The sequence below is a fragment of the Xenopus laevis genome, chromosome 4S (genome assembly GCF_017654675.1).
Source record: "Xenopus laevis strain J_2021 chromosome 4S, Xenopus_laevis_v10.1, whole genome shotgun sequence".
NCBI classification, from domain to species: Eukaryota; Metazoa; Chordata; class Amphibia; order Anura; family Pipidae; genus Xenopus; species Xenopus laevis.
The window spans coordinates 122322885-122349070 of record NC_054378.1 but is presented as its reverse complement, the minus strand read 5'-3'; the positions used below and the strand labels follow the sequence as shown (position 1 = coordinate 122349070).

Genomic DNA, 26186 nt, shown 5'->3' with positions numbered 1-26186 from the left:
CAAGAGGGCAGGTGTCACTTTAAGAGCTGGTGGGTGGACATGCACAGTGGAGTTTGCCATGGGGGTAAGAGGATTGGACTCTAAAGTTTGGGGCTCAATGGGCCTTGGACCCCCCCCAGTCTGACCCTGCTGTAAACCTACTATTCAGTGTTGGACTGGCCCACCATGTGCGTGGCTTCTGCTGGACTCAACTCTATGTATTTTATGGGCTGGAAGACCTACATCCAATTGTTTCAAATTAGACAGGAAAGCTCCAAACCAAAAAGTGTGTCTTAACCAAGCGTGTGTAGGGTGTCAGGTGAATCTGGAGCACATATGGGTGTTACTATAAGTATCCAGGGTGGAAATATTCCATTCAGAATTGTTGTGGGGTACAGGTGTGGGTGATGTTACTCAAATTTGGATGGACTTTGTCTTTTTTCAATCTGATTAAACTATGTAACTATGTAACTATGGTAAGTGCTGGAAAATTCAAGAATCTTATTTATACACAGATATTTAGTTCATGTTCAAATGTATATAGTTATATAGCAGATGAAACTGATAAGTGTTTCAACCTTTTGCCTGACTTGTGTTTCAGGCTATCGTGTTGTCCAGGGCAGAAGGCCACAGTGCCCCCCTACCCCCTTCCTGTATATCTGCTTCCTGCTGTGGCATAAGGGGGCAATTCTTAGAGTTGAGACACTTCCATGCTCTAAAACTAAAAGAGCTTAGTGTGAAAGAGGGGTATACAGAGGTGTAGGGGCACTAGGAAATGCAGGACGCAGTATGAATGGAAAAAACATTTTATCAGGGATGTTAAAACCATGACCCCCCCCCCCCAACTGTTATAAACTACATGTTCTCTAGCTATCAGGGGCTGCTGGGGGTTATAGTTTAATGACTGCTGCAGTACTGCAGTATGTGCCTTTTGTACAAGTCAACATGGAGACCAAGGGCAAATGCCCTTTTCCCAACCCCTAAACTGCCCATGGAGTTTTTTCTGTTGTTTCAGTGAACCCCTAAAATTCCCCTTGTTTGAAATGAACCTTTGCTCAAAGCAGGGTTTTTTTTAGGTTATTGGGCTGTTACAATAAGTGCAAAACAAATGTTTATTTATTTTCATTTGTGCATACCTTCCTATGCCACATCTCCTTAATATTTGGGGGGGGGGGGCATGCTGTAAAACAATCCTAGCATTCTTCATGTTTGTGACAAAAATAGTTTCAAACATTTAACGCCCCAAATCACACCCATGTAACACTTTCCCTCTTCTCTTCATTTCTGAAGCAGCAACCATATCCCCTTGTTAAGGTGCCAACAGCGTTGGCTGCATCACATGGCTTTAACCCCCAAAGACAGTTAATGACTTCAACATTTACTTGCTGCTAGATGTGGAATAAAATAATATCCTTCTTACAGACACATCATATTCTAAATTATTTTAATGGTCTAAATTACAATATTTAAAGTTATTTGAATATAGTAGTGTTATTTAACACTACTAAATACATTTATAACCACCCCCCACCTCCCCTTCCTTAGACTAAAGCAAACCCGCTCCTTTCAATCACTGATCTTGCCTTCCTATTGTAAAAAATGGCTGTAAGCTATACACCCCCCCCCCCTCTTTCAAAGAAACTGGAAGCTGCAAAGGAATAAAAATCAATTTGTGTAATGAGACACTAAAACTGACATTGAAAGTTGGTGGGCAGATTCCCACGTGGATTGGGTTGGTTGATACATTTGTGGGCAGTGTCCCTTTAAGACATATGATAGTTGCCAGTGAAGGGAAGGACTGGAAATAGTCTACAGTACTTGGGAGGCTTCGCAGTAGAAGCAGCTGCCTTGTTCATAGTACGGTGCTGCCTCTGTCTGCTCAAGATACCAGGAGAACGAGAGCTGTCCTTTCAGCACCACTTCTTCCCTAAACTGAAGCTGAGCTCATTACTGGGAGAGCAGGAGCTGTCCTTTCAGCACCACCGCAGCTGGACCACTTCAATTGCCAGGAGCTGTCCTTTCAGCACCACCACAGATGGACTACTTCATACCCTGAAGCTGATCTAATTGCCGGGAGCTGCCCTTTCAGCACCACTGCAACTGGACCACTCTATCCCTGTACTGAAGCTAACGGAAACTGTCCTTTCAGCACCATCGCAGCTGGACACTTCTTCCTTACCCTGAAGCTGATCTAATTGCCAGGAGCTGCCTTTTCAGCACCACTGCAACTGGACCACTCCATCCCTGTACTGAAGCTATCAGGAGCTGTCCTTTCAGCACCACTGCAAACGGACCACTTCAGCCAGAAGGAGGGGATGGTGGAAAAGCTAAAATGAGCAGGTTTTTACCCTTGAATTTTTGGCCACTTTCTCTGACCAGCCAGTGTAAGCTCTTATGTGTTCTTCTTCTTATAGAAATATTGTAAGAGAGGGGGAAATCACCAACCCAAAGCATCTTTTGTCCCTTTTTTTTCTTTCTTTCTTTTTTTTTAACCCAGAACAAGTTGATTATTTGGGACCTGTTATGACACTATTACATGCTTGATACAAGGATACACTCTGGAGCAGATGGATTTTAAAAAGTGTTAAGATCTTTTTCCAATGAACGAACCTGGAGCTTTCTGTCCCTGGCTGGATTACTCAGGTAAGGAGCTTTGGGGATTTTTTTATACACATGAAGAGAAAAAGAGGGAGAGGGGGAGAGGGAGAGAGGGAGAGAGGGAGAGAGGGAGAGAGAGAGAGAGAGAGAGAGAGAGAGAGAGAGAGAGAGAGAGAGAGAGAGAGAGAGAGAGAGAGAGAGAGAGAGAGAGAGAGAGAGAGAGAGAGAGAATGCAGATTTGGAAATCGGATATCGATCGAGGCTACTGTGTAAAGGAGACAGGGAAAGCTTGTCCATTCACTTATACTATAGTAGGTGAATGATTTATAAGGAACATATATATTTATATAATATATATATATATATATATATATATATATATATATATATATATACACACATTTACAGGAATGGGATCCATTATCCAGAAACCCATCATCCAGAAAGCTCTGAAATACGGAAAGGCCATCTCCCGTAAACTCCATTGTAATCAAATTATCTAATTTTTTTTACAGATTTCCTTTTTTTCTGTGATAATTAAACAGTACCTTGTACTCGATCCAAACTAAAATATAATTAGTCCTTATTAGAAGCAATACCAGCTTATTGGATTTATTTAATGTTTACATAGTTTTCAAGTAGACTAGAGAAAGATCTGTTATGCAGAAAACCCCAAGTCCCGAGCATTCTGGATAACAGATCCCATACCTGTAGTGTGTATGGAAACAGAAGGGAACACAAAAGCTTTTCTGGGGACTCGGATAACATTAAATACCAATAGGCTGAATTTTTCACAGCTACAAACAGAGCTTTTTCATCAATGGACATCTTTGGACACTTTTTTTTAGAGGAGAACTGAAGAGCTGGCAGCACCCCTAAAACGGAATCTGTGTATAAATTGTACATGCTGCTGCCAATGCTGTAGCAAGGCATGATGGGATTCATTAATACTATATCCTGTAGTGCACTGGGCAGATAGAGGGATAGTCACACAGGGAGTAAAGAGCACTTAGCTATTCCATATATATTATTCTTATGGGGTGAGCATATTTGTTTAGTGGCTATTCTAGCCATATATGGGGGCCCTATAAATAGTAATACATCCTGTAGCTAATTATTACTAATTCATCTGGCAGATCTCGAGATGTTGTAAGAATACAACTCCCAGCCTCCCCTGACAAGCTGTACATGTCATTAGATGTAGTTTGAAGACAGTTGGGGCTGCTTATTAAACTATTATTAAACATATTATTTCACACTATCCCACGGTTACAGTGTCTTGCCATACTATATATACATTATTTTCCCCCTGACACACCTTGCCTTCCTATACACACTATCCATTTTACAAACCATACTGCTATATTATGCACAGTATACTACCCTTTACCTAAGACTATCGTGCATTACACCATATGACCTTACTACTCATATTACTACTACTACTAATTCACAAGTTCAACCCCTTGCCTTACTATGCACACTATCCCACTGATATTGTTTTTTGCTTTACTATACACGCTATGCCTCGGTTAAATTCCCTTCTCTTAGTACGATCTTGCCTTAATTTACACACATTCCCACAGTTGCAACCCTTTCCCCAAAATAGGAATATCTCTGGATTACAATGGGGATTGTTTCATGTTTCTACTCCTATGTGAAATCGATCTCCTTGTTCCATGTAGATATTTTATGTGGATAGAGATAAGTAGATAGATACACAGACACACACTTATAGACAGTATATATATTTAAGCCCACACTAAGGCAAACCACACACATATATACACAAATACGCATACACAGTATCCAAATGCCTTTCATGCACCGAGGGGGTCATATAAATCCCTGGTGCAAGTATGTAGGTTCATTGAAGGATTTTATGCAGACCTCATTTTTTCCAAGTGAATAAGCATTTTATTCTGAGGGCAGGCAATAAAATGACCCTCTTTGCTCTAATGTCCTTTGGCTCAGTGAATAGTTCTTCCCTTGATTGGATTATGGAAAGAGAAAGTGTGTCCTGTGATTGGCTGAATATGGAGAGTGTCTTAAGTTAGATACATTTCCCTTTATAAAAATGACCGGTGAACTTACAGGTTGTAACTATCTATGATAGGGGAAGTAGTCAAGAATTCAATTCAATTTAAATGGAAAATGTTCTCTATATAGAGAGAGAAACACATGTATGTATGCATGGTAATTTATGGGCTGCATTGGACATATGCCAGCTGAGCTGACTATTGGTTGATTTGGCCAAAAAACACTCTTGAAAGAAAGAAATGCTCCTCTAAACCAGCAATAAAAAGAAGTAATTCACAGACCTTTTTGTAATTTCCCATATCGCATGAAATTGTAACAGACTAATTGTATATAGTGTTTACCATATCCTGTGCCCGGCTGAGGCTCAAGAAATTAATGCAGAGAATATTTAATTCATTCCCTGGGTATCACATTTCTATGTTGAGGTACCCAAATGCCTGAGACATGGGGAAACAAAAAATTGACTGTAGTGTGTGTGTTAATGTGATAGGGAGATTCGATTGTAAGCTCCACTGGCACAGGAACTGATAGGAATGATGTGTATTCTCTGTACAGCACCGGGGCATATGTTGGTGTTATACAGGTATGGGACCTGTTATCCAGACTGCTTGGGAGCTGGGGTATTCCGTATAATGGATCTTTCCATAATTTGGATCTTCATACCTTAAGTCATGTAAACATTAAATAAACCCAACAGGCTGGTTTTGCCTCCAATAAGGATTAATTATATCTTAGTTGGGATCAAGTACAAGCTACTGTTTTATTATTACCCAGAAAAAGGAAATCATTTTTAAAAATTTGGATTATTTGGATAAAATGAAGTCTATGGGAGACAGCCTTTCCATAATTCAGAGCTTTCTGGATAATGGTTTTTTTGGTTAACTGATCCCATACCTGTATACATACATATTATAATAATAATCATGCCATATGTAGACACCATGCCTTTAGGCTACAAAAATACCTTTAGATATTAGGAGAAGATGCAAATCAAACACTGAAACCTGGGATATGCTAATGCTGGATTTCAGAGCTTTCTGGATAAAGGGGTTTCTGGAAACCTTTATTTCCATAGGGTTGGTGTCAATTACATAGCGAGCTGAGACTTTCATGGCCCCAGCATGCACTAGATCATTAGAATGTCATTTGTACTGTTAAATTATTAAACATATTCATCCATCCCCTGTTGACATATATTTTCCCTCTAACTGCTTCAGTGCACTTAACCTTTGTGATATGATGTATGATGCCATAAAGGCATGAGATGGTCATTCGTTAAAGCCTGTAATAGTTTAAAATGCGTGTGTGTAAAGGGACAAGATAATAATTCATGTCTGTATTTCATCTAGAGAGTGGCAATGGTCTCGGCAATGTCTTGGGTCCTGTATTTGTGGATAAGTGCTTGCGTGTTGCTGCTCTGTCAGGGATCTCTTCATCACAGTTTCCAGCAACATCACTTGCATCAATCAGGTAGGAACAGCTTATTTCTTCCTAAATCAAGGAGCTGTTGAGGAACTGCAACTACCAGCATCTCCAAGGGCTATCATGGGGTTATTGGGTAGGAGATGCATCAGTGAAGCCATAACTGTTCTATCATGGTTCACATTTTAAAGTTTCACTTGGAGTTTGATGTAGCAAATAATATTCCAGGCCAACTTGCAGTTGGTCTTCTTTATGATTTTGTTGTGATTGTTTAGCAGCTGTGCAGATGAGAACTTAAACTGCTGTCTGGTTGCTAAATTCTCTGAGCTTAACAACCAAGCCCAGGAGGATAAGTATTTAAGGAAAAGTTTGATCAACGATTAAAAAAAAAAAAAGAAAGAAAATATAGTATGACATACATAGTGTCAATGCAATGTGCTTTCTGTGTGACACAAGCAAAGGGACAATAATCCAAAAACACACAAAAATGGGAGGACCAATGGTAAAGTTGCTTTGATTACTTTACTTTGAAAGTGAACTTCCACTGGATCATCAAGCCTTTCGGGCACCTGTGGATCTGCCAATGATGACTATAGACGGGTGTTGGATGTGTTTCAGAATAGTGATTACTGCTTGAAAGCTGTTAGAAAACATCAATAATAATCATTTTCGTTAATAGATGAAATATGTGAATTTGCATTTCTGTGTGTTTGTTTCTATACATTTCTGTGCCAATGAACAATGGTCAGAGCTGAAAACAAGGGGTCCTTGGAGATGCATAATACTGGGGACAGAACAATGTCAGCCATAAATGACCAATCTGCGAACCATTGTTGACTTGGAATCCTACATAAACTATAAACTATAACTCCCAATATCCCTGGCAGCCTTCAATTGAAACTCAAAAACAACAAATGTGTATAAATTCATGCTAACACACAATAGAACAGTGACATGAGTATTTAAACAGAATTAATATTGGTGGTCAAATTAATAAAGAGCAATGTGTTTGTAAATTGGAACCTGGTCATGAAAACAATGGCAAAAAGCAGGGCCAGGCCAAGTCGACAGGGTGTCCTAGGCACCCCAGTCGGCTAACCCCTACCCCTCCCCCCCCCATGTGCGCGTGCATGCTCAAGAGTGCATGCATGCGCCATAATAGAAGAGAAGGGAGGAAGGGAGGGGAGAGCAACAAAGGGGAAGGGCAGGGGAGTGACAGAGGTAAGGGGGGAGTGGCAAAAGGGGAGGAGAGAGGAGGGAGGTGAGAGCAGCAGGGGAGTGAACACAGACTTGGAGTAGACAGAATAACTTTGAACAGGTAACTGTCCAGTGCCCACACATAGTTGTGCACTAGGTAGTTACCTCTTCGGCCTACCCCTAGTTTTGGCCTTGGCAAAAAGCTGTATCTTGGCATCAGTAATAAAGGAATAAAGAGAGATAGACCGTGGGACTGAGGAGGTAAATATATGGTAATAAAGATGATGGATAAACAGATAAATGATGATAGATAGATGATAGATAGATAGATAGATAGATAGATAGATAGATAGATAGATAGATGATAGATAGATGATAGAGGTATGGAAAAATAGATTGAATAGATAGATAGAAGCATGGAAAGATGATAAATAGAAGAATAGATAAATATGTATAGATAGAAACATGATGGATAGATGTTAATGGATATATTGTTGAAGAATCCTCATTGCAATGGTCTGTGGATTGTTGTAGTGACAGTTGGGCGAGTGGGAACATAAAATACAAATGTACAAATACTTTACACACAGTGTCTGCCCTGGGGAAATAACACTTGCAGTTATAGAAGAGAAGTCAAGAATGAAGAACATAAATATCCCTGTACTGTATATAATGGTTGTGATAGACATGGAATGGCTGCAGGCCACTTTATGGAAGTCTGTAAGAGTTTAATGTTGTCCTCCATTCACTACGAATAATTTTAGAGCTGAAATGATTAACCGCACGGTGGAAAATGAAAACAATAACAGTTAATATGCATAAAATCACCTCCCACAGGCTGACCTTGATCTCCAAAAATTGAAATGTCTGTCTTGTTTGGAAGACTCATGTATATTAATAGGAGATGTTAACTGATGGCCGAGAATGAAATATACAGTTACACAATACTGGCAGTGTCGACTTTCCCTTTAACTTGTTACTTACAGTATTTGCACTTCCTCCTTCATAGAAAATGATGTAATTTCTGTGTCTCGTGCCAAGGATTCTGTTCTTGTTTGTCTGTGAATATTTCCCTCTGTTGTTGGAACTGAAAACTGAAAGTGGAATTGATGGTGGAAGCAAGACACAATACGGTTGATGTAAGAGTTAATGCTGTAAGCCTGGGCTGTAAACATCACTTACACTTGGATAGCAAAATGCCATGTTTTGGTTGTTGAGCGATTATGGAGGTTTTTAATAGGAGACTGCAGGAAATATGCGGGCATTGCCCATTGTAGCTGTTTTTGGGGGGATTATGTAGTATTGAATTTGACTTTATAAATCAACATGAGAATTTTTCAGATGAGCCTAACTGCTCCCTTCCTACAGTGCAGTGTCCTGAGAACTGCCTGCTCCCCTACACAGCCTGGAAACGGAGGCAGCAGGAAGTGGAACAGGTGGGCGGGACTAGTAGAGTTTTTGCTGAAATTTTCAATAAATCAACCTCAAACACTACTTTTTTTAAAGACACTTGCACTTTTGCATAGTTGTTTGGCATGCCTCTTAAAATTGCATCATTTGACCTTGATCATGGCAGCTGCTCAAGGGTTCCATCAGTAGGTTGTATTGACAACTTGGAGCCATAGCATCACAGTAACTCCAACCCTACTGAAGGTTTACCAACAACTTGCACCCTGCTTATGAATGAGCAGTAGTGATGGACAGGCCAGGCGCGAAACGCCCGCGAAAATTCGCGGCAAAAATTCGCCGGCGTCCAAAAATTTTTTTTAGAAAAAACGGACGCTGGCGTCAAAAATGGGCGCCGTTTCGCGAATTTTTCGCCGTTTCGCGAAATTCGTAAATTTTTCTGGCGAAACGGCGCAAATTCGCCCATCACTAATGAGCAGTTGCCAAATTGTGCCCTTTTTGATGCAGGGGCCTCAATGGCATCAAACACATACTGGAGCATGCTTGCAAAAAAAAATAAGGAAGACCACAATAGTAGGGTTGGAGTTAGCATGTGATTCTAGGGGTATAAGTCTGGCGCAACTATTGACACAACCACTAGGGTAAACATGGAGCTACCAGCTGGCAAGTGCCAGTGAGGGGTTTGGTGTAAAGCCTGAGTTGCAGCCAGTGGCTGGAGAAAGGTAGAAGGCAGGGTGCGTAATTATAGAGGAAGCAGACCCGACAGTCGCAGGGGGGGCCTGGGGAACAAGGGGGCCTGGACTGTGAGGTCTGCTTCCTCTATAGCCAATAGAGGAAGCATTCCTCCCCAGTTCCTCTCTTACTTGTGGTGAGGAAGGGGAATACAAGTTGGTATAGGAGTGGGCGGAGTTGGGCTGGGGAGTAGGTGGGGGATTGGTGGGACAGGAAGTGGGTGGAAGGATGGGAATCGGAGTGCTCCAGACCCTTCTGAAGATTTTTTTGCAGGGGGGGCCCAGCACACTCTAGTTAAGCCACCGGTGCTGGCCCAAGTAGTATTTCCCTCAGCGTGAATCCTATTTGGTCCAGCTCTCAGACTTGTGCCACTATGATGTGCCTTTATGAGAAAATAAAGCTCAAAGAATTATATAGCTAACAACTGGCTAGTATAAAAGCATTACACTGTGTATTAATTCAGTGAAAATCAACAAAACATTTTAAAGGACAACACCCACTTCTTCCATTTGACTGACAGAGGCCAGACATGTACTGCTCCGCAGAGCCAGACGAAACCTGAATAAACAGAGGTTCCCCTCACTGCTGATTAATCCCCCTTCCTAGACAAATTCCAGCAGGAACCACAACCCCAGTTTGTACAATCATCCGAAACAAGTGACATTATTAGGCAGGGGGAAAAAATGAGCGACAGGCAGACATGTAGCTCAGTCAGCACCATTTGCCTAAGCTTGAAAAATGACCTCCTTTATGAAGCAGGAAGAGGTAGACACTCGTCGCATACCAACTACCCTGAAAATGGGAAAAAATGACACTCAGGGCTGTGATACAGATAGAGTGAAGATTCTACATCTGCTTCATCACCTGCTTAGGAACAGCACAGCTTTGCCTATAGCGAGTTTTTTTTTTTTTTTCTGGCTGTTTTTCCATACCTTTCCGTGAGTAAGATTGATGGTCAGCTGATCCCAGGCAGCCAATTTCATTCTCTCAAGAAATAATCCACTACATTGACGGATGAGTGGAATTTTGACGTCCTGTTCACATCACTCAGATGGTTTCACACCTGAGTAGCAAGTAAGGGGAACGCTGGGGATGTTGAAGCCCAAACTAGACATCTAATTGATTGTGTTTTTTAAGGAACCTAAATGCAATATTTTGGCAGAATTGTACAGCTTGATTTTGTGTGTGAATGGAGCACAACTTGTTAACTAGACAACTAACTTGTGCTTTATTAAACTTGACTTCACTGCTAAGTGCACATGATTTATCATATTAATGCTATTTGGGAAGCATCATTTGCTTTCGTTTAGCTGCTCTTTAAGCAAAATTACCATTTTCCATCAATATGTGCAGCTGGAGTATATGGGCGGATTAAATGTTGGCACTGGATTAGCATATACTGCAGCTGCATCTACTGGACTTCCCTATATAAACTGAGGTCACATGGGGGGACTAAATTGGTAATTTATCACTCTCAGTTCAAAGTGCACCCAACCCCATGCATGAGCAGCCAACAGACAAGCCTTCCCTTCTGTATTCATAAGGCAGGCAGGAGGAGGCACATTCATGTTCCCCTCCCATCCCCCTCCAACCCCTGTACTTGCATGTCCTTCCGGCTGCCCTGTGGCAGGTGGTAACATCAGGGCACCTTGTAGTGTAATTTGTAAGTTGTAGAGTGCAGCAAAATTCTGGACACTGGAGATAAAAGATTTTACTATGCATACTGCTCCCTTAGGACACCTACGAGTTGGCTATATCAGTGCTGATTATGGGTGCTGGGGGGAAATATCTTAGTTGCAACTCATGAAAAAAACTCATTGTTGGATCCCTAGTAGGTTTATGATGATGGGCTGCACTGGAGGAGTGTCATACAAAGTGCAGTTATTGCTAGTGGGGTCAATGGACAATGGACAATGGCGAGTACAAGTCATGGGAGCTTGACATTTCTTGTACAAAAGGACAGCGCAGTCTTTCTTCAACAGGTGTCTCTGAAAATGCCATAAGGGCACCAAGACTTAAGCAGTTGTAGCTCAACAATTTTGCTACATTAGTCTATGGGCACTTGTGGTTCCTAATATGTAAATACAGTCTTGAATGGTTTGTTCATTTGTGTGCACATTACAGCACTCGTGTGTATATTTTTGTGGTCAAATCAATATGGCAGCTCCATAAGGAGATAGCATGCATCTATTTCCTAAGAAGTGTCGTGAAATGAGCATCGCTTTATTAGGAAATAGCACTTACAGTATGTGCCAGATTGCACCACGTTGTCTTGATGACAAATAAGTGATGTCCTCCATTACTTGACTGTGCAGCAGCAATCTGGCAGGGCTTATTTCTTGACTTCACCTTTACCCAATCACTTTCCTTGGAGACAATGATGACATCCAAGTAGGATGTAACAGGACACAGCTAGTCACCCCCCCCCCAGTAAAATGCTTACCAACCAAAAACCCCAGATGTTTGCCTGCAATGCAGACCACCATTCACAACAGGTGGGCAAGTAAAAGCAGGAAAACCATTAACACCATACTCCTGGGACCCTTGTCATAGGACATAACCAGCAGTGTGACAACAATGCTCCAGCCCCCCCCCCAACAAAAAAAAACCCTACCCAGTCCTTGCAAAACCCACCCACCAACTCATGAGTGCTGCTCCCCAACTGCTCATGCTAAATAAGGTAAGCAAGCCTCTGGGGTCTGATTCCTTTATAGTTAGTTATGCCACTGGAAATTATCACCCATCATTAACACCCAAGCTCCTCAGTGCTCCAGCGCATGCACTTGCGGGAGGGGGCACGGGTGGCCGACGCTAAGACCAAATGGTCGGGCCGCAATCGGGCGCTAGGACCACATAGCTTGTTTTGGACCAAACACTGTGGCCTAGCCTCATACCCATGGCACATACTCCTCTACATCAGAGATCCCAAACTTTTTTACCCGTAAGCCACATTCAAATGTAACAAAGTTGCTGAGCAACAGAAGCATGCAGAAACTTCCTGAGGGTGCCAGCTTTGGGTTGTGATTGGCTTTTGGTAACCCCTATGTGGACGTGCAGCCTACAGGAGACTCTGTTTGACAGTATACCTGGTTCTCATACAATAAAAAGTTGCCTCCAAGCCAGAATTTCAAAAATAAGCACCTGCTTTTTGGCCTGTGGGAACGAAAATGCAATAGGTTGGTGAGGAACATGTTACTCAGGAGCCACTGGTTTGGGATCACTGCTCTACATGTTGTGACAAGGTAAGCTAGACTTCTACGATACTCCTTACCCAACCTAACTGTGTATAGAATACTGTTCCCTGGTTCCCAACAGGTACACTACCCATCTCTTACTAATACCTAATCTGTCCCTCCTACAATCTTCTAAATATTCCTTCCTAGAACCATCAAGGTTCCTCTTCATACAAAGCCCCATCCTACCACAGGTAATAAGTAGGTATAGAAGTATTAGACCAAGCTCTTCAAACAGCTTGATCTAGATTACCAGGATTCATTCCAGGGTGATGCTGGTTAATTTGGATTCATTTGGGGACAATTATGTAATAAGGATATTTTTCACCAATATATTACTACACAATCAACATATCTCACACATAACTGATGTTTCCCTTTTAAATCATCACACAATAGGTAACGCTCCCATCTAACAGTGTCACTGCAAACAATTACTCACAGGGATAATGTGGCACTCGCTAATTAGAAAATTGGAGACTCACTTTTTTTCCCTGCATCCTTCATAACTGCCACGCTGAAATGTTGCTAATTGTGCAATTTATGTTTTTTGTTAGAAAATGACAAGCGTATAATTTCCCTGTTAAATAGGACTCTTGATGTTTTATAAAATCAAGATTTAGAAGTCACTGCTGTGTGCGGCGCTGGTTCAGGATCATAGATCTGTCCGGAGGAAGGAAAAGATTTAGAGAATCTGTCAAAACAGCAAAATGCACATGTTTTGACTTGGCTTGTTGAGTCATAAGTTTGCTTGAAACCCCAGTGGGTCAGGGTTTTTCTTAGATGTAATTCTGAGGATTTTAGTGTAATTTCAGATCAATTAGCATCTGCATTGGTAAATTGAGTGCAAGTTGGATGCTGATTTTCCAGACATTGGTGTTGGTGGAAATCACATAACTCCAAGTACTGGATCCCAACTAATATATAATTAATCCTTATTAGAAGCAAATCCAGTCTAATGGGCTTATTTAATGTTTAAATGAATTTAATGAAGATCCAAATTACGGAAAGATCCGTTATAAGAAAAGCCCCAGGTTCCAAGCATTCTGGATAACAGGTCCCAAACCTGTGTATAGTTCTTGGCCTTCAGCTTAGAATAGAAACCTTAACGTTTCTATGTTAGATGTTATCTCTGAGACATCTCGACCTTAAACAGCTCTGACTCAAAAGGAAGCCTCTCCAGGGTCAATACAATTCAGTGTCTTTTTTTTACCTTTCCCATAATACTCTTCGTCCAGCTTGTATTTTCCATGTTTTAATGCGTTCCTCTTATTCCCTATTGTATAAGCAGCATTTGTCAGGTAGTATATCATTTTTTTTGTATTAACTACTCCCCAAAGAATAAAGTTAGAACAAAAGGACACGGGTTGAAGATAGCAGCAGGAAGGCTTATTGATGCAGTTGGGATAAGAGCTGTTCTACCTTCTATTTTCTCAAGAAATCTTGTTAGCTTCTATAAGTGGCGACAAAATTATTTTATCTTCTTGAGCAGAAATCATGGAGCGCATGGTCTAATAATGCTTGAAATTAACGTATATAGACCTAAAAGTTTTCCTGAAATATTCTTTGGATTCACAGTTTATTTCCCAACTTAAGCACTCTGACCAAATATGTAACACGGGCATAGGAGAGTGGAATCAACAGAAGAAAGAATTGGTCTTCTTGAAGGACCTCTGTTGGAAAAACTTAAATTATAACCAATAGACCCAGTAGTTCCTGTCAGGGCCTGAAGGCGCAGTTTGTAGTGCAGACCAAGGAGGAAGCCATCTAGACAAACACTGTTCGAGGTACAAGAGATCAGCCAGAAGAATCGTCGGTTCAGGCAAAGGTCGGGATTTCAGGCAAAGGTCAAGAATCAGGAAAGCAATCTTCAACAGTACACCCAGGAACTCAGGATAGAAGAACCTATACTTGGGCGACAAGAGAACCTTCTGGTGTCTTTAAATAGGCAGGATTTTGCGCCAAAATGTGCCAGATGACGCCATAAGATGTGCGCCAATTTGCACGCCGACCTCGCACGTTTAGTCACCAGCGTCAAAGTATGCGTCCGACTGCCGCGTGGCCTCCTCTGGGTGCCGCCATTTTGAGGACGGCCAGAACTCCTCACAGTTCCACATATAAGCCCACGGTGGGAATACGTTCTTGATTCAGGTTTAGAGATAAACACCAACAAGCAAAAGAACAATTTGTTGGGTTTTGGTTTTCTTTGGACATTGAGGACCATACGATAGTTTCATGTTTATTTTTGACCCAACATTAGAGCAAGTAAATGAAAATTACAGGCAGATTGCTTGCCATAATGGTTCTTTGAACTTCATGAGGAAGCCACAATAGCCTGTAATTATTGGGCACCTTTTGTCAAGGAGCATCTGAATTTATAGTCACGGTGGAAAGAGGTTTACATTAATTATTGCCAGGTCCCCTGTGCTAGAGATTGTTTGTTTGAGGCATGTATTCTCCATTACACTCTGGGCATTATTTATCAGCCGGCTTCATGTTACAATGACAAATGCCTTACATAACATCTAGCTATTTTGCAGCAAGTGGCGGTCAACTGCTAAAACAATTTTTTTAATATCAATTTTGATGTTCTAATCTAGAGCAAATTGATGAAAATGTTCCCCCTCCTAATTATTATACGCTGAGAAAGCAAAGGCAACTACCAACCAGAAGAACCACCAACATTTGCTCATAGAGTGTTTGGAGGAAATAAGTAGGGGGTCTCAAGGTAATATCTTGTACTGAGGCCCAAAAGATTTTGGTTAGACCACTTGTCAGCTTTTTAGCAAGTGACACCAAAAAATTGGGTGCATATCAACTGGTTTCCTGTGCAGTGGCATGAAGTTTCAAAAACACAATATAAAAATGGCAAAGAGTATTAATAAGTAGTGATGAGTGAATTTTTGATTCGAATGGCTGCCTCCATGGCTACACAACAGCTTGTTTATATAAACTATAGTAGTACTTATGTGTTATCTACTGTGTATCCTGTGCTTGAATGGCTGCCCCCATGGCTACACAGCAGTTTGTTTATATAAACTATAGTAGTACTTATCTGATTTCTACTGTGTATCCTGTGCTTGAATGGCTGCCCCCATGGCTACACAGCAGCTTTTTTATATAAACTATAGTAGTACTTATCTGTTATCTACTGTGTATCCTGTGCTTGAATGGCTGCCCCATGGCCACACAGCAGCTTGTTTATATAAACTATAGTAGTACTTATCTGTTATCTACTGTGTATCCTGTGCTTGAATGGCTGCCCCCATGGCCCCCAGCTTGTTTGTATAAACTATAGTAGAGTTTCTGAAGCAAACACACCAGTTTTACCAGTGCAGGGCAACAGTGCATAATATTGTCATTCCTTTAAATACTTTCATTTGTTAGTGTTACTGTTCCACATTTCTTGCCATTAAATGTGAGCTCTTGTGTTCTTCAGAGGCGTAACTTGATATTACTGGACCCCGAAGGAAATTCGTTTTCAGGCCCACAAAATATCTAGAGGTTGACATGTTTTACCAATATTTATTGAAATTGTATGTGAATTAAGGTCTCATGGGTCCCCTATACCTGCTGCAGCCTCTGGGTCTGCTTTCTCTGTAGTTGTGACCCTGGTGTTCTCCATATGGTGTTGTGCAAAATCACTTAAGGTATCAGTGGCTCTTGGACCTTTAATAATGATTTGATAAAAAGCCAAGGGCAAATACAATTGCCGCTGTTCAGCTTTAGTAGAAACAAGTTTTTGCTTTCAGCACATACAGGTCATGATGATTGGCCATTAGCTCTATCCTCAGATTAAGCCCTTGGTTGGTAGATATCACCAGGGCACGAACACTATTTACAATTCTTGAACTGGCTGCTCACTGAATAATCCCTCATTACAAATACTGCTACTATGATCATTAAGGCCTTATGCTTCAGGTACTGCAAAATCTATACTTTCTTTTGTACCCCATGGTGTCTACTAAAAGGCTACAATTAGTCCTAGTTCTTCCACTCCTCTAGCCCACAGAAGCAAGGTCCATATATCAAACGTTTTATGGTAAACTAATACAGTAACTTATAAAGTAGACAAATGTTTCTAAGGGATGACTATTGAATACATCCCCACAGACCCAATGATATCCAGTGTTCAGCATCTGAGAGCTATTAACTACGTTTTATTTTAAAACCTTGACTTAAATCCATCTTTTTATTTCTAAATATGTCATATTAGAGCTCGGAGCTCAGTGAATAATTGAATTATGTATTAGAGGCTAATGCTGCTGTTGTTGTAACCTTATGTATCTTATTGATTTGGGACCTAACACATTCTTTGCTGTCTAGCAGCTTGTCCTTTCAGTTCTTCCAGTAAGTGTGTGATGCATCTTTGGCTCCCAGCACTTAAACTGCTTGAGGGATACAGTGTAAACATCCGCTCTAGGAACCATGGGCTAATTTAATGCAGCAAAATTAGAACCGAAACCATTGTGTTTCCCAGCAGTTACAGATTGAGAGGCACGCAGGTCTGGACTGGGAGTCAAAATAGGCCCTGCCATTCCAAGTCTCAGAGGCTCAAATAGTCCTCCACCGGCCCACTAGATGGTGACTGTCTATGGGACCTTACAGCAGCCCCTCTGGCATTTGCCAGAACCCACAGATTGCCAGTCCAGACTAGAGAGGCTCATATAAGAGCATAAGATTCCAACTGCATCGTTGCAGTTACTCATAGCAGCCAATCAGCACTGAGCTGTGATCATTTTGCAACAAGTTAAAAAAAAAAGAAGATAGTTCTGGTTGGTTGTAGAACTAGTGAAATTAATTTTTTAAATTAATTATTACTTTATGTGAAATCGCATTTGCGTGGCTATCATTTAATTTTTTATCCTTTTCACAAGCAGGGAAGATATCATTATTGCACGAGTCCTTTGTATCCAAATTGGATTTGAACTGAATGATATGTTTGTTTTCCCAAGAGGACGTAGCTAAAATAAATAATAAAGCCCCTGATGTCCCCTATGGTTTCTAACCTACATATTCATTTTTTCCCGTCAGCTGCATAGGCTCCTTGCTCCTTGGTGCCAGGCACATTTTTTCCCCAACAGGCTGCCTTTCCTGTAATTATTATTATTTCAAAGAGTAATTGTATGTTCTATACATTATGCATAATTGCACAGTGCTGCCACCCCTGGGGGAAACAGAATTAACACCCAACATTTTCTGTGCATCCGAAGGGAATAGAGAGTGAAAGTTGCTCTCCTACAAGACTCTTTGGAGCTGGAAAGTCTCATTTATTCAGCTGACAGCTGCTAAAGAAAATAGATGTTTAAATAATGTATAAATATGAAAATGAGATGACAGTTGCAAAGGAAAGTTATACATACAGACCAATAATTATTAATAGAGTTGTAACCCATACTGGGATTATAAAGGAGAAAACAGATTAATGTTTAATTTATCAGCAGTCTTGGTCTGACGCTAGTGTTTCACTTATTCATATACTCAGGTTTTGAAAACAGATTTTAAATGATTTGAGTATGTATACAGATGGGATTTTCATGGTTTTAGTATGATTTTAGGGCCATTTGCAAATGGTTTTTATTCTTTGTAAGTTACATGTTTTCTTCTACAGTCCTTAAACTGATTTTTAAGCCATTTCATGCTGTGTAGAGTATAGAAGTCACATTGCTCACAGTGCAACCAGCACCAGTTGTGGTTTCTTTACTTTCAGTGAGGGATAGGTAATTGTCTGGCATATAGCAATCAAATTCATCTATTTGAAGGGGTATTAAGGGATAAGATACTTGGCTGCATTGCCAGCATGGCTGTATGCACAACAGATCATGCAAGACTAATTTGATTGCCTTTTATCAGGAGGTGAGCAGGCACCTCGACTCTGGGATGGCAGTGGATGTGATCTACTGTACTTAGACGTTGCTAAAGCATTAGATACAATACCAAAATAAGGTTATTGGTTAAATAAAGGAATGTTGGCCTGGAACATGTATTTGTACATGGATAGAGAACTGGTTGAGGGAGAGATTACAAAGAGTGGTGGTAAATTGGACCAGTGTTGTTAGTGGAGTACCGTAGGGCTCTGTACTTGGTCCTTTACTTTTCAACTTGTTTATTAATGACCTGGAGGTGGCCATTGAAAGTACTGTTTCTATTTGTGCAGATGATACTAAATTGTGCAGAACTATAGGTCCGATGCAGGATGCTGCCACTTTGCAGAGTGATTTGTCTAAACTGCAAAACTGGGCAGCAAACTGGAAAATGAGGTTCAATGTTGATAAATGCAAGTTATAGGCAAAAATAATATAAATGCAAGTTATACACTAAATGGCAGTGTTTTGGGAGTTTCCTTAAAGGAAAACTATACCCCCCAAACAATGTAGGTATCTATAAAAAGATATTGCATAAAACAGCTCATATGTAAAATCCTGTTTCATGTAAATAAACCATTTTCATAATAATATACTTTTCTAGTAGTATGTGCCATTGGGTAATCATAAATAGAAAACTGCCATTTTAAAAAATAAGGGCCGCCCCCTGGGATTGTATGACTCACTGTACTCACTAACATACCAACAAACCATACATGTTAGGTCACATGAGCCAATTAACAGACAGAGTGGTGTCTTTTGCTTCCTCACTTCTTCCTGTTACAGTTAGAGCTGCAGTATTTCTGGTCAGGTGATCTCTTCCTGTTACAGTTAGAGTTGTAGTATTTCTGGTCAGGTGATCTCTGACGCAGCACAGAGACCATCACGAAATGGTGGCTCAAGGCAAGAGATGTAAAAGGGCAATATTTACTTAAATATATATTCCAGTTTGATAAGATTCTTTAATATGCAACTTAATATGATATGAACTATCTGTTGCTTGAGTGTTCATTTTGGGGGTATAGTTTTCCTTTAATTGAGAAGGATCTGGGGATTTTTGTAGATAACAAGTTGTCTAATTCTGGGCAGTGTCATTCTGTGGCTACTAAAGCAAATAATGTTCTATCTTGCTTAAAATAAGGCATAAACTCAAGGGATGAAAACATAATGTTGCCTCTTTATATGCCCCTGGTAAGGCCTCACCTGAAGTATGAAGCGCAGTTTTGAGCTCCAGTCCTTAAGAAGGGTATAAATGGGCTAGACAGAGTGCCGAGACATGAAACTAAATGGGTTTAAGGAATGGAAAGTTTAAATTATGAAGATAGATTGTCAATGTTGACGTTGTTCTCTCTGGAGAAAAGACGCTTGTAAGGGGACATTATAGACAGCTAGCGAAAGATCTATTCTTCCAAATCATGGATCATCGCACCAGAGCCCCCCCCCCCTCAAACTAGAAGAAAAGAACTTTCATATGAAGCAGAGTAGATGGTTCTTCTCAGTGAGGACAGTGAGGTTGGGGAATGCACTGCCGTGTGATGTTTTGATGCTGATTCTGTTAATTCCTTTAAGAGAGGCTTGGATGATTTCTTGGACAAACATAATATCCTATACAATAGTCTATATACAATTAATATAGATATTGGTCTATATAGTTTCAGTGGGAGTGTGTGTGGGTTTGGATGCTGGGTTTCATTTGGAGGGGTTGAACTTGATGGACTTTGATCTTTTTTCAACCCAACTTAACTATGTAACTATGTAACTATGTAACTATGTAAATTCAGACTCATCCTGTATAGCATGGGATAAGGCAGCTAAACCATTTATCAGGAGAGTAACAATCAGGGGAGTAGGGGGTAGGATTGTACCAGGGGTCCACATGCTCAGTGGGCTGCTTGGATGTCAGCATTGCCGTGGCCAGAATACACTTAAACTCATTATCATTTATAAATACTGGGCATATTTGCACCAGGGCAGTCAATCATAGCAACTAATAAGTGATTAACTTTTTCCATCCAGTCAGATGCAGGTAGAACAAACAGAGCGACTCTTAGATTGATTGACATGGGTTACTGCCCAGGTGGAAATTTGCCCATGTATGTATAAATGACCCAAATGAGTCCTGCAACTGTAAGGTTATAGTATGGGAGGTGCACATTGTGCTGATATCAACCAGTCAATGTTGACAATAACAGACTAAACAATGGACAACGTCTGAACAACTAGAGAAGAAATCACCATTTAAATTCAGCTCTAAATGAACCTGTTTTGCATTTAGTAGTTGTACCTAAAGGTGGGCATGCTATGTAAAACCTGCTAGTTTGGTGCGGTTTACTAACAAGTAGTGATGGGCGAATTTGCGCCGTTTCGCGAAACAGCGCCGGCGTCTTGTTTTTGATGCCAGCGCCCATTTTTTTGACGCCGGCACCCGTTTTTGACGCCAGGGCCCGTTTTTGACGCCGGTGTCCGTTTTTTCGGAAAAAAATTTTGCCGCAAATTTTCGCGGGCGTTTCGCGAATTCGCGCCTGGCGAAGAAATTTGCCCATCACTACTAACAAGTGGACTTTTGCCTAATTTGGTCACCTATGCAGTGTGCAAAACCAAACGTCCATGCACCTTCAGTTCTAATATGAAGATCTCCCAAGGCCAATAAGTACACTCTTTGCTTATGTGAAACCAACTAGTACATGAAAATTAGCAAGGTTTGTAATAAATGTTGCACAAAAATTTGCAAAAAGAAAAAAAGCAAATATGCATTCTTCTACCCAAACTTGTTTACAGACAAGTGATATTGTAAATTTCAGTTGCACACAGCATCTATTTAATCATATTCTGGAAGGTACACTGTTCCATTAATATGTTTTATTACGGTGCACTGGTGCAAAGTCTAAAACACACAAATTTCTGTGCAATTAGTGGGCGGCTTGCAAAATGAAATGAAACAAATGCTAAAATATACAAGGGAGAAATGAACACAAAGGAAAAACTGTTCGCACGGCAGTTATGTTTTCTGTTAATGACTTTAATATATTCCCATATTAGAATGTGCACTGCCTTGTGTCATTATTCACCCCTTGGATTTTGTGTTTGAATCAGAATGGATTCAGTTGGGATTTTATGGCATCATGCTTCAAAAAGTAGTCCATTTTATTAAAGTCCAAATAAAATATAGATATCTATTAACCACCCTTCACTGAAACCACTAAATAAACACAGGCGAAGCAGAAGTCACATAATTTGTTGAACAGAGAACGCCTGTGTGCAGTTAAAAGGTTTGATAATAAATATTAACGACTGAACACCTGGAAGGCCATAGAGTTTCTTAGAGAATATAAATAAACAGACAGAATCATGGGGACAATATCAGGGATAACATTCTGGAGAACTTTGCACATCCCTCAGGGCAATATTAAGTCCATTATTAAAAAATGGAAAGAGTATGGCACAACCACGTCTCTTGTCTAGAGCCGGCTGTCCAATAATCCTCTGAGAAGCAACCACATTGCCAATGGTAGTGCTGATGTGGCTGTAAAGACCCAGAGCAGAGATGGGACAGCTGTAAAAGGGATTATCAACAGAGATGGACTTTATCCAAGGGCAGCAAGTACTGATTTGGAGGATGCTACAAGGAATGTGGGAGACATGTAGGAAAAGATTATGATTATGAGACACAGCAAAATGCTGTGTAAAGGTGGCCATAGACACACAGATCCTATCGTACGAATCGAGGATTCGTACGATTTTCGGATCGTGTGTGGCGTGTGCCGACATCTTTTGTCCGGCGAAGATCGTTCGTTTGGTCTATCCGTCAGGTTTGATTTTGACCTGACAGATCCTGCCGGAGCCCATAGCACATCGTAATCCCATGGCACATCGTAATCGGATCGTTCGGCCATACGGCCGAACAATCAGATTACCCCCGATATAGCCATGCTTGTTTAATGGCATATTGGGGAAAGGCAATGTTACCAAAAGAGCGGATCTTTGCGTCTATGGCCACCTTAACCAGAAAACCAAATTGCTTCTCACCTTGTGCACACCATCTCCATGGGGAAGCATAGTGGTGGTAGCATCACGTTCAGGGAATGCTTTCCATTGGCAGAGGCTGGTTAGGGCAAAGGCAATATGGAGCAAAAATAAGGCAATTTTAGAAGGAAAGACTCTTCAGTCTGCAAAAGACTGGAGCAGAAATGTAAGACAAAATAACAAAATTGGTGCAAATTGCTAATGACAGCACCGCTAAAAAATTGATATCTAATAACAGGGGCAATAAATGTAAGAGGAGAGAAATATACTCACAGTTCACCCCAGTCCACGGGTACATGAACAAATGGCAACAAACAAAAATTGTGAGTTTTTCTATAAAAAGTAATAACCAAAATGTACAGTTGTTAAAAGTTCAAACCATTTATTAGGACATACAGGTGAAGGCCTGGCACGTTTCGTGCCTGTTGGGGCACTTACGCATAGTCCCTCACAGCCTATGAGCAAGTGCCCCAACAGACACGAAATGCATCAGGCCTTCAACTTGATGTCCTAATAAATGGTTTAAACTTTTAACTACATTTTGGTTATTACCTTTTGGAGAAAAACTCACCATTTTTGTTTGTTGCCATTGGGGCAGAAATGTGCCTTCCTGCAGGACAACAAATCTAAACACACAGCTAAAGTTACCAACGAGTTGTTTAAAATCAAGAACCTCACTGTGTTAGAATGGCCTGGTAAAAGCCATATCTGAATATGACTGTGATTAATCAAGATCTCAATTCAACCTGGCAATTTTGCCTAGAAAAATAGGCAAACCTATAATTGCAACCAAAGGGGGTTCAACCAAGTATTGCCTGGAAGAGAACCATGTTTTTGCACCAACATTAAACATAAAGACGTCCATACAAATTTCCCGCAGTATGCAAATTGACCTAAGCGCAAGATCACATCTTAGCTATGAAATGCTCGCACTGCCGCTAGCGAAAAGTCACCAGCGTTCGGCGCCCAGGAGCACATTTGCGCCTGGCAAAGTGTTGCGATGGGTGCAAAACAGATGCTGGCGAAAATTCGCTGCTTGGTAAATCTGCCCCCTAGGGAGAGAGAGTTATTGTAGAATCCATGACAAACAGAGCAATGGGTGCTTATATCTTAGAACAAACCCATTACATATTCTATGATAAACAACTGCCAACAACACTGGCAATAATTTGCTTTCCATTGCTTTGTCCAGTAAAGGCACAGTGTCATTGGGCAGCACTATTGTGTTATTTATTGCCTACGTTATATTCTTATCAAACAGTAAATCCCTGCACATTATACGGAACAAGTTCCCTTGCCCATCTCTGAAGTCAAACCAGCAAAAGACATAGACGTCTTTAATCTCGGAGCTTTAATTTTAGCTGAGTGCTTACATCCCATGATTAGGTAACTTAACAGCATGTTCACATCACTCAGTCAATATAAACCTAAATCTTCCTTTGAATTTGGCTTAAAATAACGGCTTAATCTACAGATGTTGTCCTCCTCGTTGCTAGGGTTGGAGCATTGGGGTTTGTTACTTACCCTCCCAGCTTTCTTCTATTTATTAGACTTTTTTTTTTTTTTTAATAAGAGCAGCATTTTCATTTACATGCTGGGTAGAACCACAAAGGCCAAGATCTTTACAGAGACAGAAACAAACACTATTATTTTCAGCATCTAATATTAAGACTTTTTATGAAAAATAGGGATTTTTTAAAAGCATTTTTTTCGCTAAGTGTTGTCTATGTCTTGTCTACATTTAGCAGCCAAAAGAATGAAAAGATGTCAATATTGTTGGGTTCTGCTGGTTAGGCTTGGGTGAATTTGACCCTTTTCATTTCGCCAAAAATTTGCCGCAGGCAAAATGTTGACAACGCCCATTAAAGACTATGGGCGTCAAAAAAAGTTTGACATGCGGCGCCATACACGTCTACGAGTGTCATTTCCGCGGTGAAACAAGGCCCAAAAAAAATGAGAGAAGAGGTACATGATTGGTGCCCATTCACCTTTGCTCTCTAGAGACTTGCGTTGTCTGCCTACCCCTAGTTCCGGCCCTGTTGACAATGGAATTGTGGGGGAAAAAATGCTAATTTGTGGATAAAAAACATCAGCATTTGAGTCCACAGTTACACCTTGCACACAGCACTTGCGGCTAGTGATGGGCGAATAAATTCGACCTGGCGAGAATTCACTGCAAATTTCCGTGTTTCGCCACTGGCAAACAAATTCGCAAAACTCCCGCGAAAATTTGCAGGCGTCAAAAAATTTTGGACACGCATCCGAAAAGTCAATGGCGTCAAAATCGCAGCGCGTCAACACTATTCGGACACCCATTGACGTTAACACCGGTGTCAAAATTGATGTAGGCGACTTTTCAGACACGTGTCCAAAATTGACACGAGCATCAATTTTCGAGTTTCACGAATATCTCACCATTTTGTGAATTTCGCGGGAAATGTGCAAATTTTTCAGCGAAACAAAACAGGAGAAATTCGCCCCTAAACTACTTGCGGCTGAAACTAAAAACATCATATAAGACATTTAGATTAATTCATTGTAACATATATATTTCTAATCCCTCTGTCCTGTTTGCAGTAAATACCTCGGCCATAACTCTCTGGTAGGGCTGAAATTTCACATATATAAATATATATTTATGTTTACACCAAAGAGCATTTATGTTCATAGCAGCTTGTGGCCAGCAAGTATGACCTGCCTCTCCAAGCAAGTGACAGTCCATAAATAATCCTGCCTTGCTTGGCTATTCCGTTATATAGAAGTGTTTTATACATTTCTGTGTAATGAAACAAATGGATTCTTTCAGAAAAAAAGATCAAATAACCTGCAAGTCATTGTGATAAATTTCTTGCCTTAGTGTTTGATTTACCTCTTCTGCCACCCAAGGTTTGTGTTTGTTTTCCTTTGTGTTTCTATAGACCTTGAAACTGTGCTTAGTCAGGGGACACTGGTAGATCCTTTTTTTTGCAGAAGATGCTAAATAGCCCCCTCCCACAATCTCTTTCCATAAGAAGAAGGAGCGTATATCTGCCAGTCAATAAAAGCTGGCAACAGAAGACTTATTAGAGTATGTAGGGGGCCCTCCAACAGGCTTCCTTAAAGGGCATGTAAAGTCAAAAAAATGAAATCCCATTTTTCCTTTCTTTAATGAAAAAGAAACCTATCTCCAATATACTTTAATTAAAAAATGTGTACCGTTTTTATACGAAACCTGACTGTATGTAGTGAAATTCTCCCTTCACTAGGAATTGTCAGACGGTCCCTAACTGCTCTGCAGGGAAACAATCATAGTTATGAACAGCAGGGGGAGCCCACGCCTTACTTCCCAGCCATGCAGAACCCAAGCAGCTTTGTTTATGACGATCCCTAAGCAGCCCAGACCACACTGAGCATGTGCACAGTCTTAGTCTTGCAAAGATGTATAACAAAGTTACAAGATGGTGACCCCCTGTAGACAACTTTGAAAGCCTAAATTATTTGTTTGATTAGGCTTGTGGTGCAGTAAGTTCATGTTTATGTTTAGTATACAAAATACAGCATTTCTAGCATTATTCTATTTTAGACTTTACATGTCCTTTAATGGGCAGCCGACTGAAAATCAGACCGGTTTAAAAATTCCATCGGAGCGAGGACAGCATCGGCTCATTGATGTGGTCCCTGCTCAGACCTCTTACATTCCTGTCATTGAGAT

The 26186-nt window shown here is 40.7% G+C and overlaps 1 protein-coding gene across 3 annotated transcripts in view; it reads left to right on the top strand.

Annotated features, from left to right (window-relative positions):
- Nucleotides 1–1763: 1763 nt before the first annotated feature.
- LOC121393378 (chemokine-like protein TAFA-1) overlaps nt 1764–26186 on the top strand; it is a 306137-nt gene continuing 281714 nt past the window's right edge. For 2 of the 3 annotated variants that reach the window (XM_041561772.1, XM_041561773.1), the window contains exons 1-2: nt 1765–2622; nt 5967–6087. In XM_041561772.1, coding sequence (XP_041417706.1) covers nt 5976–6087 — 112 coding nt within the window. In that variant the 5' untranslated portion in view covers nt 1765–2622; nt 5967–5975. Of the gene's footprint in view, nt 2623–5966; nt 6088–26186 lie in introns of all 3 variants that reach the window. The other variant, XR_005961036.1, reaches the window with a different exon arrangement.